Genomic DNA, 13,897 nt, shown 5'->3' on the forward strand with positions numbered 1-13,897 from the left:
CGTTTCGCTCGGACGCGACTGCGCACAATGGTGACGGCTTGTGTTTGAACAAGAGAGAGAAAAAAAACCGGAAACGACCTGGACGGCTTGCCGCCAATCCTGTCTGCCTAGTAGTTGACCAAATTTTGTGCCTGCCGGATCGGTTGCTGACGTCCGGTCACAGGACAGCACAGCCATTGCCAACCCGATTTGTCCCCAAACAACGAGCAACGCAATTAATTAAATAATGTACCGCGTGTGCGCTTTGTTTTTCGGTGTGGTGGAGGGCTGGACCGTCTGTTGATTTTTGGGTTGAACCGGGTGGTTACTGTGTTGGGTGGCGTGCATTTAGGCGGTTTGGCGGACGGGTTTCGACTCTGCACGGCTGCGCTACCTCTTGCTGTGTGCTGGTTGCCTAATAAAATGAATAAATTTTTGAAACACGTTGTCCATGAGAAAGGTGATAAGATAATGGGGAATCACTTTTTTTTCTTTTCTAACGCCCCGTGTTATTGGTGTGATTCTGTGCAAAATGGTTGTTTGGGGGTTCTATGCGCTCTGAACGCCTTAAGGTATGCAATGGGATGTTAGACGGAAGATGGTTTGAATTTTTGGTTTCATTATTTACTCCCTTATTGATTACAAATTTTGATTAGAGATATTTAAATAAGTTTTTTTTTAAATATTCCGTAGGATTGTATAACTCATGAAAAATTTTACAGCAATTATCCGCAGTACGCGATACTCGATATACGCGAATTCGCAGTACGCGATTCCTCTAAATTTGACAGCTCCATGTGTTTTTTGCAAATATTTAAATTTTTTGAAATATTTTATGCTCCTTTTGAATTTCCTTAATATTCTTAATGCATTTTGCATTAAATTTGTGCAAAAGATACCTATTTTATAACAACAAAACTTTAATGCAAAACTCTGTGGCGATATTTTTCAACCCTCGAACCGGTAGTGTAAACTATTTTTCCATAGGAATCCGCTATACGCGAAAACTCGAGATACGCTATTGCGCTCGGTCCCGTACGATAGCGTATATCGGATAATGACTGTATTTAGATTATCATCACAAAAGCATTAACGGTCTCTTTCAAACAAACCTGTACGAGCCTTGTTTGTAGGTGTCATACATTTCAATCCGGCTTGAGCAACTGTCATCCCGGTCGACTTTCAACCCCTCTCGCTCTCGCAATGTTTACAAACAGTGTGCCGCTCTCAAATCACCGCTGTTGCTTTGCACGTGCGTCGCAAGTGTTGCTCCGAAATGTTTAAATTTTCTTTCCAAGTAGAGCCGGAAGACGAATCGCCATCAACCACATCGAAGGGTGAGGCAATATAAATAATCCAATAATAGTTCAAGTGTTTTTACGTCCTTCTTTCCATCGTTTTAGATGAGGAAGCGAAAGCAGAATCCAGCACAGAGGAGAGCAAATCAACTGTGAAGGGAGACAGTGATGTGTACCCTTGCGAGGAGCTTGATTTTGAGTCCTCACAATCCAACAAAACTGCCGTCAATCCAGATGTAACGAGTACCTTTACACCGGGAGCGGAGCTAGCGATCGATTACCTTAACCATCTTGCCCTGCTGGATGAAACCTTCACGGACGATATCGTGACGGCCGAAACGGACCACTCGGACCTGATACCGAACCGGTACGAGGGTGGGCTGAAGGTGTGGGAATGTACGTACGATTTGGGAGAGTTTTTATCCGCATGCGAGGAAAGGCGGGCCGAGTTTGGCGGGAAGAAGGTGCTGGATCTTGGCTGTGGTGCAGGCCTGCTCGGTATTGAGGCACTGCTGCTGGACGCCAGCTGTGTACACTTTCAGGATTATGTACGTCATCGAAAGAAGTCTTTTGAAAGACACATTTTTAATTCGTGTCTTTGGTTTTAGAACAAGGATGTACTGACGAAGCTAACGATGGTCAACTACGACCTTAACTGTCGCTCGTCAACGGAAAGCGACGAGTCGAAGGAGCAGAAGAGTACACCCGTGGAAGTGAAATTCTTTTCCGGCGATTGGGGCAGCTTTACGGAAAAGTACGACGAAACGTACGATCTGATACTTACCTCGGAGACGATCTACTCCACCCAGAACTACGCCAAACTGCTGCAACTGTTCGATCGGAAGCTGGAGCCTAGTGGCGTTGTGTATCCTTTTCTCAAAAGTTCCACGTTTTTGCACGACGATTTTCTTTCATTTCTTTCAGTGTTCTAAGACATTTTCCTTCATTCAGGTTCCCTCACTACTCAGATATTTAGCAGCAAAGACGTACTATTTCGGTGTCGGCGGCGGTGTCCGTCTGTTTGAGCAAGCGATCGACGCGGACGGTCGCTTCCGGCACGAGGTCGTGTGGAAGTGTTGTTCCGGTGTGAAGCGCGAGATTGTTCGAATCACCCGGAAGCTGTAACAGTACTCGCTTCCGATGACTGTTGAAAATGGAGAAAAAGAAAAATGCGAACAGCACAGAAATTGTTTTTGAAAGATATATTTAAAATATATACTCTACTAATGTTCGTAAGTTTAAGTTGTAGTTTTGTTTTGTTTAGAAGTAGTGTGTGTATTTGTGTATTTTCTTTCCCTATCTCTGCCTTAATTTTTTCGCATTTTTCCCACCCATTCATATCGGTATATACGTTCTTGCTTTGCGCCCTCTTAAAAAGGTCTTTTTTTTAATAATAATAAGATAGCATCTCTTTCTCTCGCTCTAACAAGGTTCTATTTTCATTTAGCTCTCTTTTCCTCTTTCTCTCTTGGTACTTTTCTTTTGTTAAAGGGGATGTTTTTAATCCTTCTTTTTCTCTTGGGTATAACTGTTATAATTCATTCAAAAACAAATCTTTACCATAAACACGTATCTTCGGCAGCTCTCTCAATTAATGTCTCTATAATGCAAACGCATTCATCCTTCACTCTAGCCTTGTGTGTGTGTGTGTGCCATCCATCTCCTTTACATCCTGCACCAATTCACCTTCTCTACTGCTCGGTTTGAGTGTAATATTTCTGTATTTTGGGATATTATTTTCATCTTGCAGAGGATTGTTTTGTTTCCACATTTACACATCGATTGAAAAGCCTTTAAAGCCTTTAATAGAGCCTTACAGAGAGTGTGTGTGTGTGTATTCTTTTTTTTGGTTATTTTTTCTTGCTGCTCTACAACGTGCAATTATAATCCCATTTACTAAATCTGCGATCTGTGTTGGTTTGCTAAAATACTTTTTTGGGATTGGATTGGGTTTTGGATACCACTATTACCATTTCCACAATTTCCTAAAACACTGAGAATAAGCGCCCCGCCGCCCAACACGTGGTGAAGAGCGTGATGAGGGCCTTCTGCTGCTGCCTTCCTTCATCCATCATCATCAACAACAAGCGTCAACAGAAAGCGACAAATACTGTTTACAATGCAGGTAGGTACTTTTTGCTCTGATGTATAAAGGATAATAGGTGATAGGTTAGGTTCGGGGGCGAGCTTTGACACAACTCCGGCTATTTGGCTATTCCACTAAAGCGAGCAAAACACGTGCACAATGACACCGAATGACACACAACACTTACAATGAACATTCATAGGCAGCCGAGCCGAGCAGGCGGCTTCGAAGGCGTTGCGCAAAAGAGTGTCGTGCGCAAGTAAGAGATGAGAGAAAGAGAGACTTTGATGCTGCTGCGCGTAAACGGAAGAAAAGGGTTTTTTTACAACAGTTCCGCCATTTGAGATAGTCACAAGAGATAGAGTAAGGGAGCTTGCTTGCTTGTTTGTTTTTCGTTATGCTTGGTATCTTTTGGGAATGTTGTTAACTTTGGTATCGATTTAACATTATACTCGGATGAGGGGGGGGGGGGGGTCCCTCCCGTCTATTTTCTGGGGGAAGGTGGATGCATTTTGAAAAAAAAGGGAAAAGATAGTTTCGGGAGGGGGGCGCGGGGGGATTAATGTGTACAGTGGTGGTAGTGATAAAACAATTAAAAGCTAAACCCTTATCTCTACTATATTCTGCACACTGTATCTTCTACTACTTCACCCTAGATGGGTTCTTACACAGTTCCTTTCCTTTCTCATTGCACTCATTGCACAAAAACACGAACAGTGTGGTGGGGGAGGGGGGGGAGAAGAAAAAGGAAAATACGTAGAGGACGTAGAAACACAGTCCATCCCAATACTCACAATACGCACAAACGCACTGTGCGGCAAAAAATGGGATTGTGGATAAATACGTTTTTTTTTTCAGAAAAGGCAGTTGAGGTTTGATTTGTTTGCTGCTTTTTATCCTCGTACTCTCTCTCTCTCCTTCTTCCATCAGTTTTATCTACACCATACCATATGGAAAAAATACTAGAATTGTGTAATTGTGTTCGCTCTTAAGGACGAGCACAGACACACATGAAGAAGGGAGGCATAAAGTTTGTAAAAGTCGAAAAATCTCTTATCCCATACGGTAAAAAGCTTACCTAAACGTAGCTTTTCTTATTATACTCTCTTGTAGTGTATCATCGCTTTACTATACTCTAAACTTAATCAAAAAGACAAAATGGGATCCAAAGACACGTTGCGTGTGTGTGTGTGTGTGTGTTGGTGGCTGGCGGGCGGGCGGAGTGCTTTGTAAGGGCACAAAATTCAAATCCCCCCAAAACCGCCTCCGGCGTTTAAGTAGCCTTGTTTGAAGTAGTAGTTGAAACTGGGAAAGCACTCGCCATACCGCTTGCTATCGATCATCCTACATCAGTCTAGGCGTATTATGCACTGCGCCCCTTCTTGCGCCTGCGGTGCGCAGCTTAAAACCCATCGAGAACCCGTTTTTAGGAGAACCTGCTGCTTTTCACCACCATTTTCTGCTTTTCAACCCCGGGGGAGAGAGAGGTGTGGGTGATGGTGGTGCTGGCCTCTAGTCTACACATACATACACGCATATGCTATCACTACTTCACTAGTACTACACTACTGAACCGCTCAGTATAACAGTTTGTTGATACTGTTGTACTGAGCTCTTTCTGTGTCACTCGAGAGCAGCGAACAGACTTTCTCTCTGTGTGTGTTTTTTTATATGCCATTAAGGTTGCATTATTGCACATAGAAACGTTAGTGTTTTGTCTGTGATCCCCTGCACTCACACACACACACACACATAGAGTTCTGGTTTTGTCCTTTGTGTGCCCCACCGCACATAATCCTAAAACACGCTATACACTACACAACACTACACCACTACACAAGGTTTTGTTTTGTTTTTATATATATATTATCTTCTTCTTTGATTATTTGGTTTCTCTTTAGCAGCTCTCAAACTACCCTTCTCCAGCCCTCCGCTTCTCCTTCTCCTTCTAAAAAGGGGAAAACTGTTCCCTCATTTCAATGCTGCTGCTTCGCTGCGTTACTCTCTAAATGGTAATTGACACTTACACCACACGCAGTTTAAATGTCTTGTAGACCGTTTTTTTTTCTTTTTGCTTCTAAGTAGGAGAAAGCGGAACACACACACTAAAACATTATGTGCTTGGGAGAGTGTGAGTTCACTTCGTACGTTCAAGGACAGAATGCTTTAGGCGTATCGATAGTGCATTACACATATATACAAGATACAGTCTTAGTACAAGACCATCCTCTACACCGTAAAGGTGTGAGTGAGAAAAACAGATCTCTCTATCAAACTTCTATCCATACTGCTGCTGCCCTTTCGATCTAATTCTAACATAGTAAATACTTTTCATTCATCTTCCTTCCACTACTAACCATTCATTGGTTTCTTTGCTCCTTCCCTTTTGGGGATGGGGTGGGGGGGGGGGGGGGATAACAAAACTAACGACTTGCTAGACATCGCTACTGTCGTTCCATGCTAAAGCGAAGTAAACTGAAATAAATAGAGTGATGTTTGCAACGAAAGTTACCAGGGAACTGCTCGCTTACATGCTTGTATTTTGGGATTTTTCGAACTCCTCCGCCAACATTCAATTCCTTCTTAAACTTTCAGTTTTCACGCGCACACACACACACTTTCTATACACGGGTCAACGTGTAGTCGCGATCACCCTGTACCTGTACACAAAGGATACTTTAGGGTAGTTTTTTTTTGTTTTTAACACAAAGGGAAAAATAACGAACAGAAAACAGAAGGGAAGTGGTGTACTGTACACAAAAGCAAAGGCGATACAAAAACAAACAACTCGTCCAGTAGAAGATCCTGCTTCCTGTGGCATGTCGATGTGTGTATGTGTGTCTGTTTTCTGTTATGTGGAGCCTTTAGATCGGATCGGCCACGGCAGTCGGTAGGCACTCCTTGAGCAGGTCGCGCAACCGAAGGATCTCTTTGCCGGCGGCGGCCAGGTCACCCTGTAGCGATAGTTCACGTTCACGTAGACGCTTGATGTCACGTTGGCAGGTCTAAAAAAAAGGAGGAGGGAGGGGACACACGTTAAAAGGACTGTCCATGTCTAAGTCCGGTTTGCTCCACCCAATCCCTACTTACCACATTCTGCCGAAGGAGATCCAGTTTATCACATTTCAGGCGCGTTATCTCCTGCCGCATCCCTTCGACCTGCTGCAGCGTTTCCTGCGTCACCGATGCGGCCCCCTGGCCCACCACACTACCGCACCCCATCTGCCCTGCACTAGCAGTGGATCCCGTGCCCGAGCTCGCACTACCGCCACTGTTGCGCAGTTCGCGCGCATTGCCCCCATCGATCGTAACGCTCGCGCCGCTGATGCTAACGCTCACCACACTACCGCCACCGTTCGTCGAGCCCGTACCGTCCAGGCAGAGCGAGCAAGCCTTGGTCGTTGCGTCCGCCGACGACATCGACTCCAGCCCCGTGTCACTGTCGATGTACGTAGCGCCAGCATCTACCGTTGGGAGAAAAACTTTAAATCATAAATCGAACCGAAAAAGGCAAAATACCAAACCAAAGTAGGAGAAAATGGTAGGAAAATGGTTAGTAAACGTGTTAGTGGAACTGCTACTGGGAGAGAGGTTACAAGGACACACACAACACACACTTACCCATCGGATCGAGATCGACACTGTTCAAGCTTGAATCGTCACTGGTTTCGGACATGGCCACTGGGCCATTGTTGTTGTTGGCGCCACCGGCCGCAGCATTGCCACCGGCTCCATTACCATTCGCGCTGCCATTCGGGTGATTCTTTCCGATCGTGTTGTTGTTGTTGGGTGCATTACTATTGTTGTTGTTGTTGGTGAGAGTTGGATTAAGCGAACAGCGGGACGTAATGTCCGGCGAGGAGGCAACCGAATCGTTCGGTGATTTGCGCGACCCAGTCGTACTGCTCTTCGACAGCGATCGTCCAATCTAAGAGAGATGGAAATCGAAATTTCAGTAACACCGTGATGGGGGTTCGTCGTCTACATCCACTTCCCCGCACAATACTTACATTAACAGCTCCGCCTGGTCCACACGGCATGTCCGACACCAGGCTCGTCCCATCCTTGGACTTCTTCATCGAGTTGTGATGCTTGGCCCCACCACCACCCGTCGCCGTATCCACACTCCCTGCCCCACCGCTGCCATTGTTCGTTGGGTCCGAATTCTGTGACCGTAACCGTGCGTTCAGCGCCTTCTTCACCGTGTCGATAAACCGCGACCCGGTAAAACCCCCCTCCGACTTGGGCGTCTCGGGCGTCGGCGAGGTAGGCACCCCGGCCGCCCCACCCCCCACATCCATGCCGAGAAAATCGCGCGTCTTCTCCTTCAGCTCGTCGACGAGATTCTGCAGCAGCGAGGAGCGCGTGCGCAGCTCCAGCTGCGCAAACTTGTCCGCCTTGTAGCACGCATTTTCCGCATTGATCAGCTTCGTCAGCAGGAATTCCTTCAGCTCGGGGCCGCGCTTAAACACGGACGGTTGCGGCAGGGTCGGCCCAAAGAACGGCACATCGTCGCGCGCCGTCACCGAGATCTTGTACCGGCAGTTCGGCGTGTTCGGCTCGATCGGCTGCACCACGATGAACGCGTGCAGAAAGTGGCTCGCAATCATGGCCGGCGAGAAGGGCGTGTTTTCCTCCTGGAACACGATCGCCACGATGTCGTTGCCAATGTGCCGCTTGCGCTGCAGCTGCTGCGGATCGGCCTCGGTGTACGGGAGCAGCGTCGACACGTGGAACATGATTTCGCGCTCCTTAAACACATCGTACACGGCTGTATCGCCCGTGTGCCCGTTCTGGATGTCCAGCCCGCCCCGGTAGCCCTTGTGGTCGCGCAGCCGTATGCGCTGCCCCAGCACGTCCAGGAACTCGTCGAACGCGGGCGTCGTCTCGCTGTTGCAGAACAGCTCCTCCTCCGCCGTCTGGCCGAAGCGCTGGTACAGCACGCCGAACTTAAAGTTCGTCACCAACACGTGCTCGTCGTAGCTCGCGATCAGCGCGGACGCTTTCGGGCACAGCACCGGCATGAAGCTGTCCACGTTGATCTGCTCGTTCAGCAGCCGGGCCATCTTGATGGGGGACGGGCTGCTACCGAGACAGGAGGCCGGTATCAGCTCGTGCATCGTGCCGGTGCGCAGTCGCAACAGTATCCGGATGTGCTCCTGGTTGGCCACGTTTTCCGACTTGATCGAGAGCAGCACCGGACCAAGCTGGTCGTCGTGCCCGACCAGGTTGGAGTGTTCGCGCGCGATAAAGAACCGCCGGTAGCACTTGGCCGTATCGTCCGACTCGATCTTACCGACGCGCCACGTCGTGTGGGACGGCACCTCGTACGATGCGTCATGGTCCGTGCCGTCCACCCAGTAGCCACCGCTGTTCGGTACGATGATCATCGGATGCGGTCCCGGTTTGCTGAGCGCGTCCTCGAGCAGCCGCTGCACCGGCGGAACGGTCGAGATGATCGAGGAGGACTGCGAGCTGACGGACGATTGCGACTGGTACTGGGGGTGCTGCTGCTGGTGATGGTGCAGACCGCCCCCACCAGCACCGGCGTGGTGCAGGTGGACGCTCGAGCTGTTGGACAGCAGGTGCGGCGAGGCTGGGGTCGAGTTCGAGTTCGAGTGCGGATTCGACGACATGCTGTTCGAGTGGCGCAGCAGTGATCGCGTGTTGCCGCCGCCACCGCCCATCGACTGGGGAATTTGTACGCTAAGGTTGTTGGTCGACTCATTGGTGCTGTGCGGGTTCGCGATTCGCTCCTCGGCACTGCGTGTGTTCTGTAAAGTGGAGAAAAAAAATAGCACGATTAAACGGTTGTCCATTGGAGCTTGAAGAGTCGTGAGAGTAAGAAATAAGCTAAGCACTTGTCCTTTTTTGCAAGACACGATTTAGACCGGTTTTAAGGTCATTTTAAGGTCAAATGTGGGTGTGTGCTTCTGTGCGACAGTTGGTGCATTCGATTCGCGCAAAACAGGTGGTGATAATTAACTGGACAAAAGAGAGAGTGGGAGTGAGAGAGAGAGAGAGAAGGCCACTCCGTTTCAATATTAAACCCCAATTACGTTTATCGATTCGCAGTACTAACCCCCTTTTTGGCCCCACTAGGTTAGACGCGCAACCAAATCCGTTGCAAATGATCTTACGCCAGCCAGAGCGTCACCAGACCGACGCTGTGACTGTCAATCAAATCCAATGCTGAGTTGGGGCAGAGAGAGATGAGTACAGTGAAGTAGTCAATTCTCGTCCACTTAAAGACTTCCCATCGAGCCGTGGACGCGCGCGAACATCCTACGCAAAAACAATCGCAACGCGGACTTGTCGGGGCTTGTCGCTTTCGAATTAGTTGCGGCATGAGGACAACGGTGTGACGTCGCCTGCTGCTCGATTATTCAAACCCCGTTGCTAATAGGTTTCGCAAACAATCTCCAAGATTAAGAGGTAGAAGAAGACAGCCAAGAAAGGGAGGTTAAAGACATGGCCTACTGTTTGATGAGTGAATCTTGAAAGCATTTCGACACTCAGATCACTGTTATTTTGGTTTCCAGATGTGTTTTCTTAATTTTAGGTACAAATGACACACAAAAAGACCTCCAAAAGAGGGAAGAAGGTGTTGAATTCTTTCTACAACCTTATAATGATCATCCCCAAGAAGACGACACGACCGGAAGGTGCTAACTGAAACGTATTATTAAATCCAGCACCGAGCGTCGTTGGACACGGACACTGGAGAATATTTGCAACAAAAACCAGGCACAAAGATGCGATCATAATGTCCGTGTCGCCGGGTCGTCTTGCCGTGAATGCTCTCATCTCGGTCGTAACGAGAAAATGAAACAGGAAGCGCTTATAAGCAGGCCACTCATCGTGTTTGTCGGATGGGGGGTCCGGGAGCCACGAACTATAGGGTCTGAATGGTGGTGACAAATTTATGGACAGCGAACCGCCATCCTAACCCATCTATTTTACCCCGAGGGAATCACATTCTCTATGGCCGGTCAGATGCAAAGATGCGGCCTTAGATTTCCCGATGCGCCACCACAGCAAGCTGACTCTACTACCAGGAACCACTTAATGAGGTGCATGAGTGTATGCACTGTGCCGCGTAATACACGAGAGCGTAATGTGATACACACACAACCACCCCACACTCCACGGAGATGTCACGACCTAAAAAGGCAAGATGTCACGGCTTTGGCTCGGGCTAACGATGCTTGTATAAAGCGCATAATCCTTCAAAAGTCACGTCCAAATACCAACACACACATAACGTGCGCTAGAAGAGGTTGAGATGGGGGAAATTAGACTTACGTAACTAGTGCACCAAGGGAGGGAGGGGGGATGGTAGAATTTCGCCCAACTATGACTAATCACTGGTGGTGAATTTTGGTGGGCTTCTCACTGGGGACTGGGAAGTTGGCGTTTTGACGTCCAGAGAACCTTGAAGAGAATGTGCGCTTCCCTGAGCTCCTCCGCCTGCTTTGATTTGAATTTACGAGCAACAGAAACGGAAGCCGCAGTAGGCAGTGGATGATGAAGCCAGTGGGGGGAAGCAACACTCACGTGTGTGACCGCGTCCGTGCGCGGTTCAAGGATTTTTGGCAACAACAAGAATACCAAAAGCTGCAAAGGCAGTAGGCCCTGGGAAGGGGAGAGCATTGATCCAGCAACGATAAGGTAAATTATCGTACATAGTAGCATAGCAAAACGGCACGCCGTCATCATTAGCGAACTCTTGAACTCTTGTGCAGCACGGATCCTTACCACGAGAGACCCTATAGGCCGTTAATCAGCTGCGTAATGTCCGATAACTACCGCCGTAGGTAACAACTCCCAGGCGCGGTTCATCGATCAGCAGCAGCAGCGTCATTGTGTGTCCTCGAAACAATGTCCACAGAGTGTGACCCCGTCGGACCCCGTTCTTCCGTGTAGGTATGCAGTGGAAGGGGAATGAATTATTCAGATCCGCAAGCGCTACGTGTAATACGTTTCCGAGCGAAGGGAGGGAGGGGGGTTTCTTCAGTGGCGACATTATGTCCAGCGACCCACTGCCGTCGCCGCCATTTTCCAGGAGCGTGGTGGTAATAATAAATCCATTAACACAAAATACGACTGCCGGTCGGAGCAATCCCGGGTTGACATAAAATACACAAGACGCAAAACCAGAACCGCAGGTTGGAAAGTGGGACACCCCGAGGGGGTGTAGGTCCTTTCTGGAGCAACAAAGTGGAGAAGCGAAGGACTCAACATAGGAGTAAAACAAACACAACCCGACGGTAGTTCATTTTTCGCTCCTGTTTTTTTGTGGGGTGGGTTGTCAAAATCGTCGTACCGCGGTGGTCAATAAAGCAAAACTAAATCCCGACACGGCACGCCATTTGCTGATTATTATGATCGATGGTGGCTTACCGGCGTGTTTTGGTAAGCGCTAATCTAGCTAGAACCAAAACGGTGTGCTAGTGTGGAGTTGTCAAATCATGAATAGTAACGTTCTTTTGTTTATTGTTAGCTAAGACTTGAATATCAACTGGAAATGAAATGGTTGGCGTTGTAAAGCAGTCCCAGATTCAACTCGATCAGGGGTTGGTAAAGTCTACGCTCTTCAGATTTAAACTTCAAATTGGGGGGAAATTGGGTTGAATTAGCAAAGTTCTGGTAGTTATTTACTGTCTAAAAACAGAAAATACTGAACATACTGCAGTTCTTCTATTCTGATTTCCAAGAAGGTACAAGGGATTAAATATTAAGAGCTAAAATGTTTTTTTTAAGTTAAAATTATCGGAAATACATTGTAAATATGTTCTTTTAGCTATCATTTAGATGTCCACGATCAGATATCTATGTCAATAATACGAAAGGAATGCTCGTAAATGCTTCAACTTCGCCTGAAATTAGGGCCTGGTTTAGTCCGAAACTCATAACATGGTTTCAAACACTTTAAAACCTAAATCAAACTAAAGAATTTCGTCATTGATTTAAACTAGAAGTTCAACAGAATTCCGTTGTGAAGCAATTTGCTTTATAAATGCTCTATAATTTTCCAAAAAAAAACTGAAAGTTCCTTCAGATTTTAACTTCAAAATGGGGAGATATTCGTTGCTAATGACTCTTTCAAAAAATTGGATTGAATTAGCAAAGTTCCGGTACTTATTTACTGTCTAGAAACAGAAAATATGGAAAATACAGTCTTTTCATTTTGATTTCCAAGAAGGTACAAAGAATTAAATGTTAAGAGCTAAACTGTTTCTTTTTAAGTTAAAATGATCGGAAATACATTGTAAATATGTTATTTTAGCTATCATTTGGATGTCTACGACCAGATATCTATGTCATGAATACGAAAGAAATGCTCCTAAATACTTCAAATTCGCCTGAAATTAGGGCCTGGAATAATCCGAAACTCATAACATGGTTTCAAAAACATTAAAACATAAATTAACTTGAAGAACTTCGTCATTGATTTAAGCTAGAAGTTCAACAGAATTATTTTGTGAAGCAATTTGATTTATAATTGCTCTATAATATTCCAAAAAAAAAAACTGAAAGTTCCTCTCAGAAAATAGGCCAGCAGTCTCTCTAATTCCTATAATTTGATTCTATAATGCTATCTTCAAATGTTTGCCAACCCCTGGGGACTATAGCTGGGGAATCATGCACTAATTTGTGCTCGAGACTTTCCAGTATCGATTACTTCCAGAACTGCAAGGAAACCACCACTTTACGCTGCATAACATGCTACACAGCACCCTTTAGACACAGCTTGTGCACTTATCCACTCTCCACTTCGGTTGCCTTCGTTTTTTTTTGCCTTTGGGGGGTAACAAACAAACAAACAAACATTCACCAGACCGTTACTATCTTACCCCAAGCGCAAAATTGATAGTGGAATATGTGTGTGTGTGTGTGAGTGAGTGGTGTGCACTCGCAATAGTTTATGTAAATGTTTTTTTTTTTTTGCACTGCAGCAAAACGTAAGATTTACATGAGGAAAATAAAAATAACATTTGCCCGTGCAAGTGCAAGCCGCCGACTTGTGCAAGCAGAAGCATACTAACAGTTGGAGTTAGCGTTGATAAGTATTTTAAATGGTGCAACCCCTTTCTCCCTTTTTCTCGCTTGCATGTTCTCGTCACGCCACGCATAAGCACTAAAAGCAGATAAACCAAGCAGAAGTAACCACCCAAAGACTGATTAGCGCGCGCGCGGACGTTTGCTATTTATTTCACTCCAAAAAAAGGCATCGCAGTAGACTTTGTGGCAAGGAAAATGTGAACCTTAGGTGCTGCAGTAGTTCCTGGAAAAGCCACTCTCTCTCTCTCTTTCTTTTGAGCTCTCTTCTTGATGTGTCCAGGATGGATGGACAGCAGAGAAGAGATGGGGCGAACAAATTAAAAGAATAGCCTACACAGCGTCTGTCTGCCGTCTCCAGGTGGAAACAGTTGTCGTTTCGTGTTGCGGTTGGCTTTTTAAACGTCCGAGACGCGAGTGATTCTTTGGTGGCCTCGGCAGCGGCCCACCGGACCGTGGCAAGTGGTTTTAA

At 46.7% G+C, this 13,897-nt stretch overlaps 2 protein-coding genes across 14 annotated transcripts in view; one reads left to right on the forward strand and one right to left on the reverse strand.

Moving 5' to 3' along the window:
* Window positions 1–1,182: 1,182 nt before the first annotated feature.
* Window positions 1,183–2,513, forward strand: LOC120959482 (histidine protein methyltransferase 1 homolog). The gene is made up of 4 exons (XM_040382911.2): window positions 1,183–1,316; window positions 1,383–1,825; window positions 1,886–2,142; window positions 2,246–2,513. The coding sequence occupies exons 1-4, from the start codon at window positions 1,256–1,258 to the stop codon at window positions 2,400–2,402; spliced, it is 918 nt and encodes a 305-aa protein (XP_040238845.2). The 5' UTR covers window positions 1,183–1,255; the 3' UTR covers window positions 2,403–2,513.
* Window positions 2,514–3,823: 1,310 nt separating this feature from the next.
* LOC120959480 (rap1 GTPase-activating protein 1) overlaps window positions 3,824–13,897 on the reverse strand; it is a 160,320-nt gene continuing 150,246 nt past the window's right edge. For 11 of the 13 annotated variants that reach the window (XM_049609697.1, XM_049609694.1, XM_049609696.1 and 8 more), the window contains 4 exons: window positions 7,374–9,137; window positions 6,985–7,291; window positions 6,454–6,845; window positions 3,824–6,368 (listed from right to left, as the gene is read on the reverse strand). In XM_049609697.1, the coding sequence (XP_049465654.1) occupies window positions 6,228–6,368; window positions 6,454–6,845; window positions 6,985–7,291; window positions 7,374–9,137 (2,604 nt within the window). In that variant the 3' untranslated portion in view covers window positions 3,824–6,227. The remainder of the gene's footprint in view (window positions 6,369–6,453; window positions 6,846–6,984; window positions 7,292–7,373; window positions 9,138–13,897) is intronic. The other 2 variants (XM_049609698.1, XM_040382910.2) reach the window with 1 other exon arrangement.

Source organism: Anopheles coluzzii, chromosome 3, assembly GCF_943734685.1.
Source record: "Anopheles coluzzii chromosome 3, AcolN3, whole genome shotgun sequence".
Classification (NCBI taxonomy): Eukaryota; Metazoa; Arthropoda; class Insecta; order Diptera; family Culicidae; genus Anopheles; species Anopheles coluzzii.

Excerpts from the sequence above, each read along its gene's own strand:
- LOC120959482 (XM_040382911.2), top strand. The coding sequence starts at position 1,256 with ATGTTTAAATTTTCTTTCCAAGTAGAGCCGGAAGACGAATCGCCATCA. Across the intron at positions 1,317-1,382 it reads GCCATCAACCACATCGAAGG|ATGAGGAAGCGAAAGCAGAA; the intron begins GTGAGGCAATAT and ends CCATCGTTTTAG. Across the intron at positions 2,143-2,245 it reads CTGGAGCCTAGTGGCGTTGT|ATATTTAGCAGCAAAGACGT; the intron begins GTATCCTTTTCT and ends CTCACTACTCAG.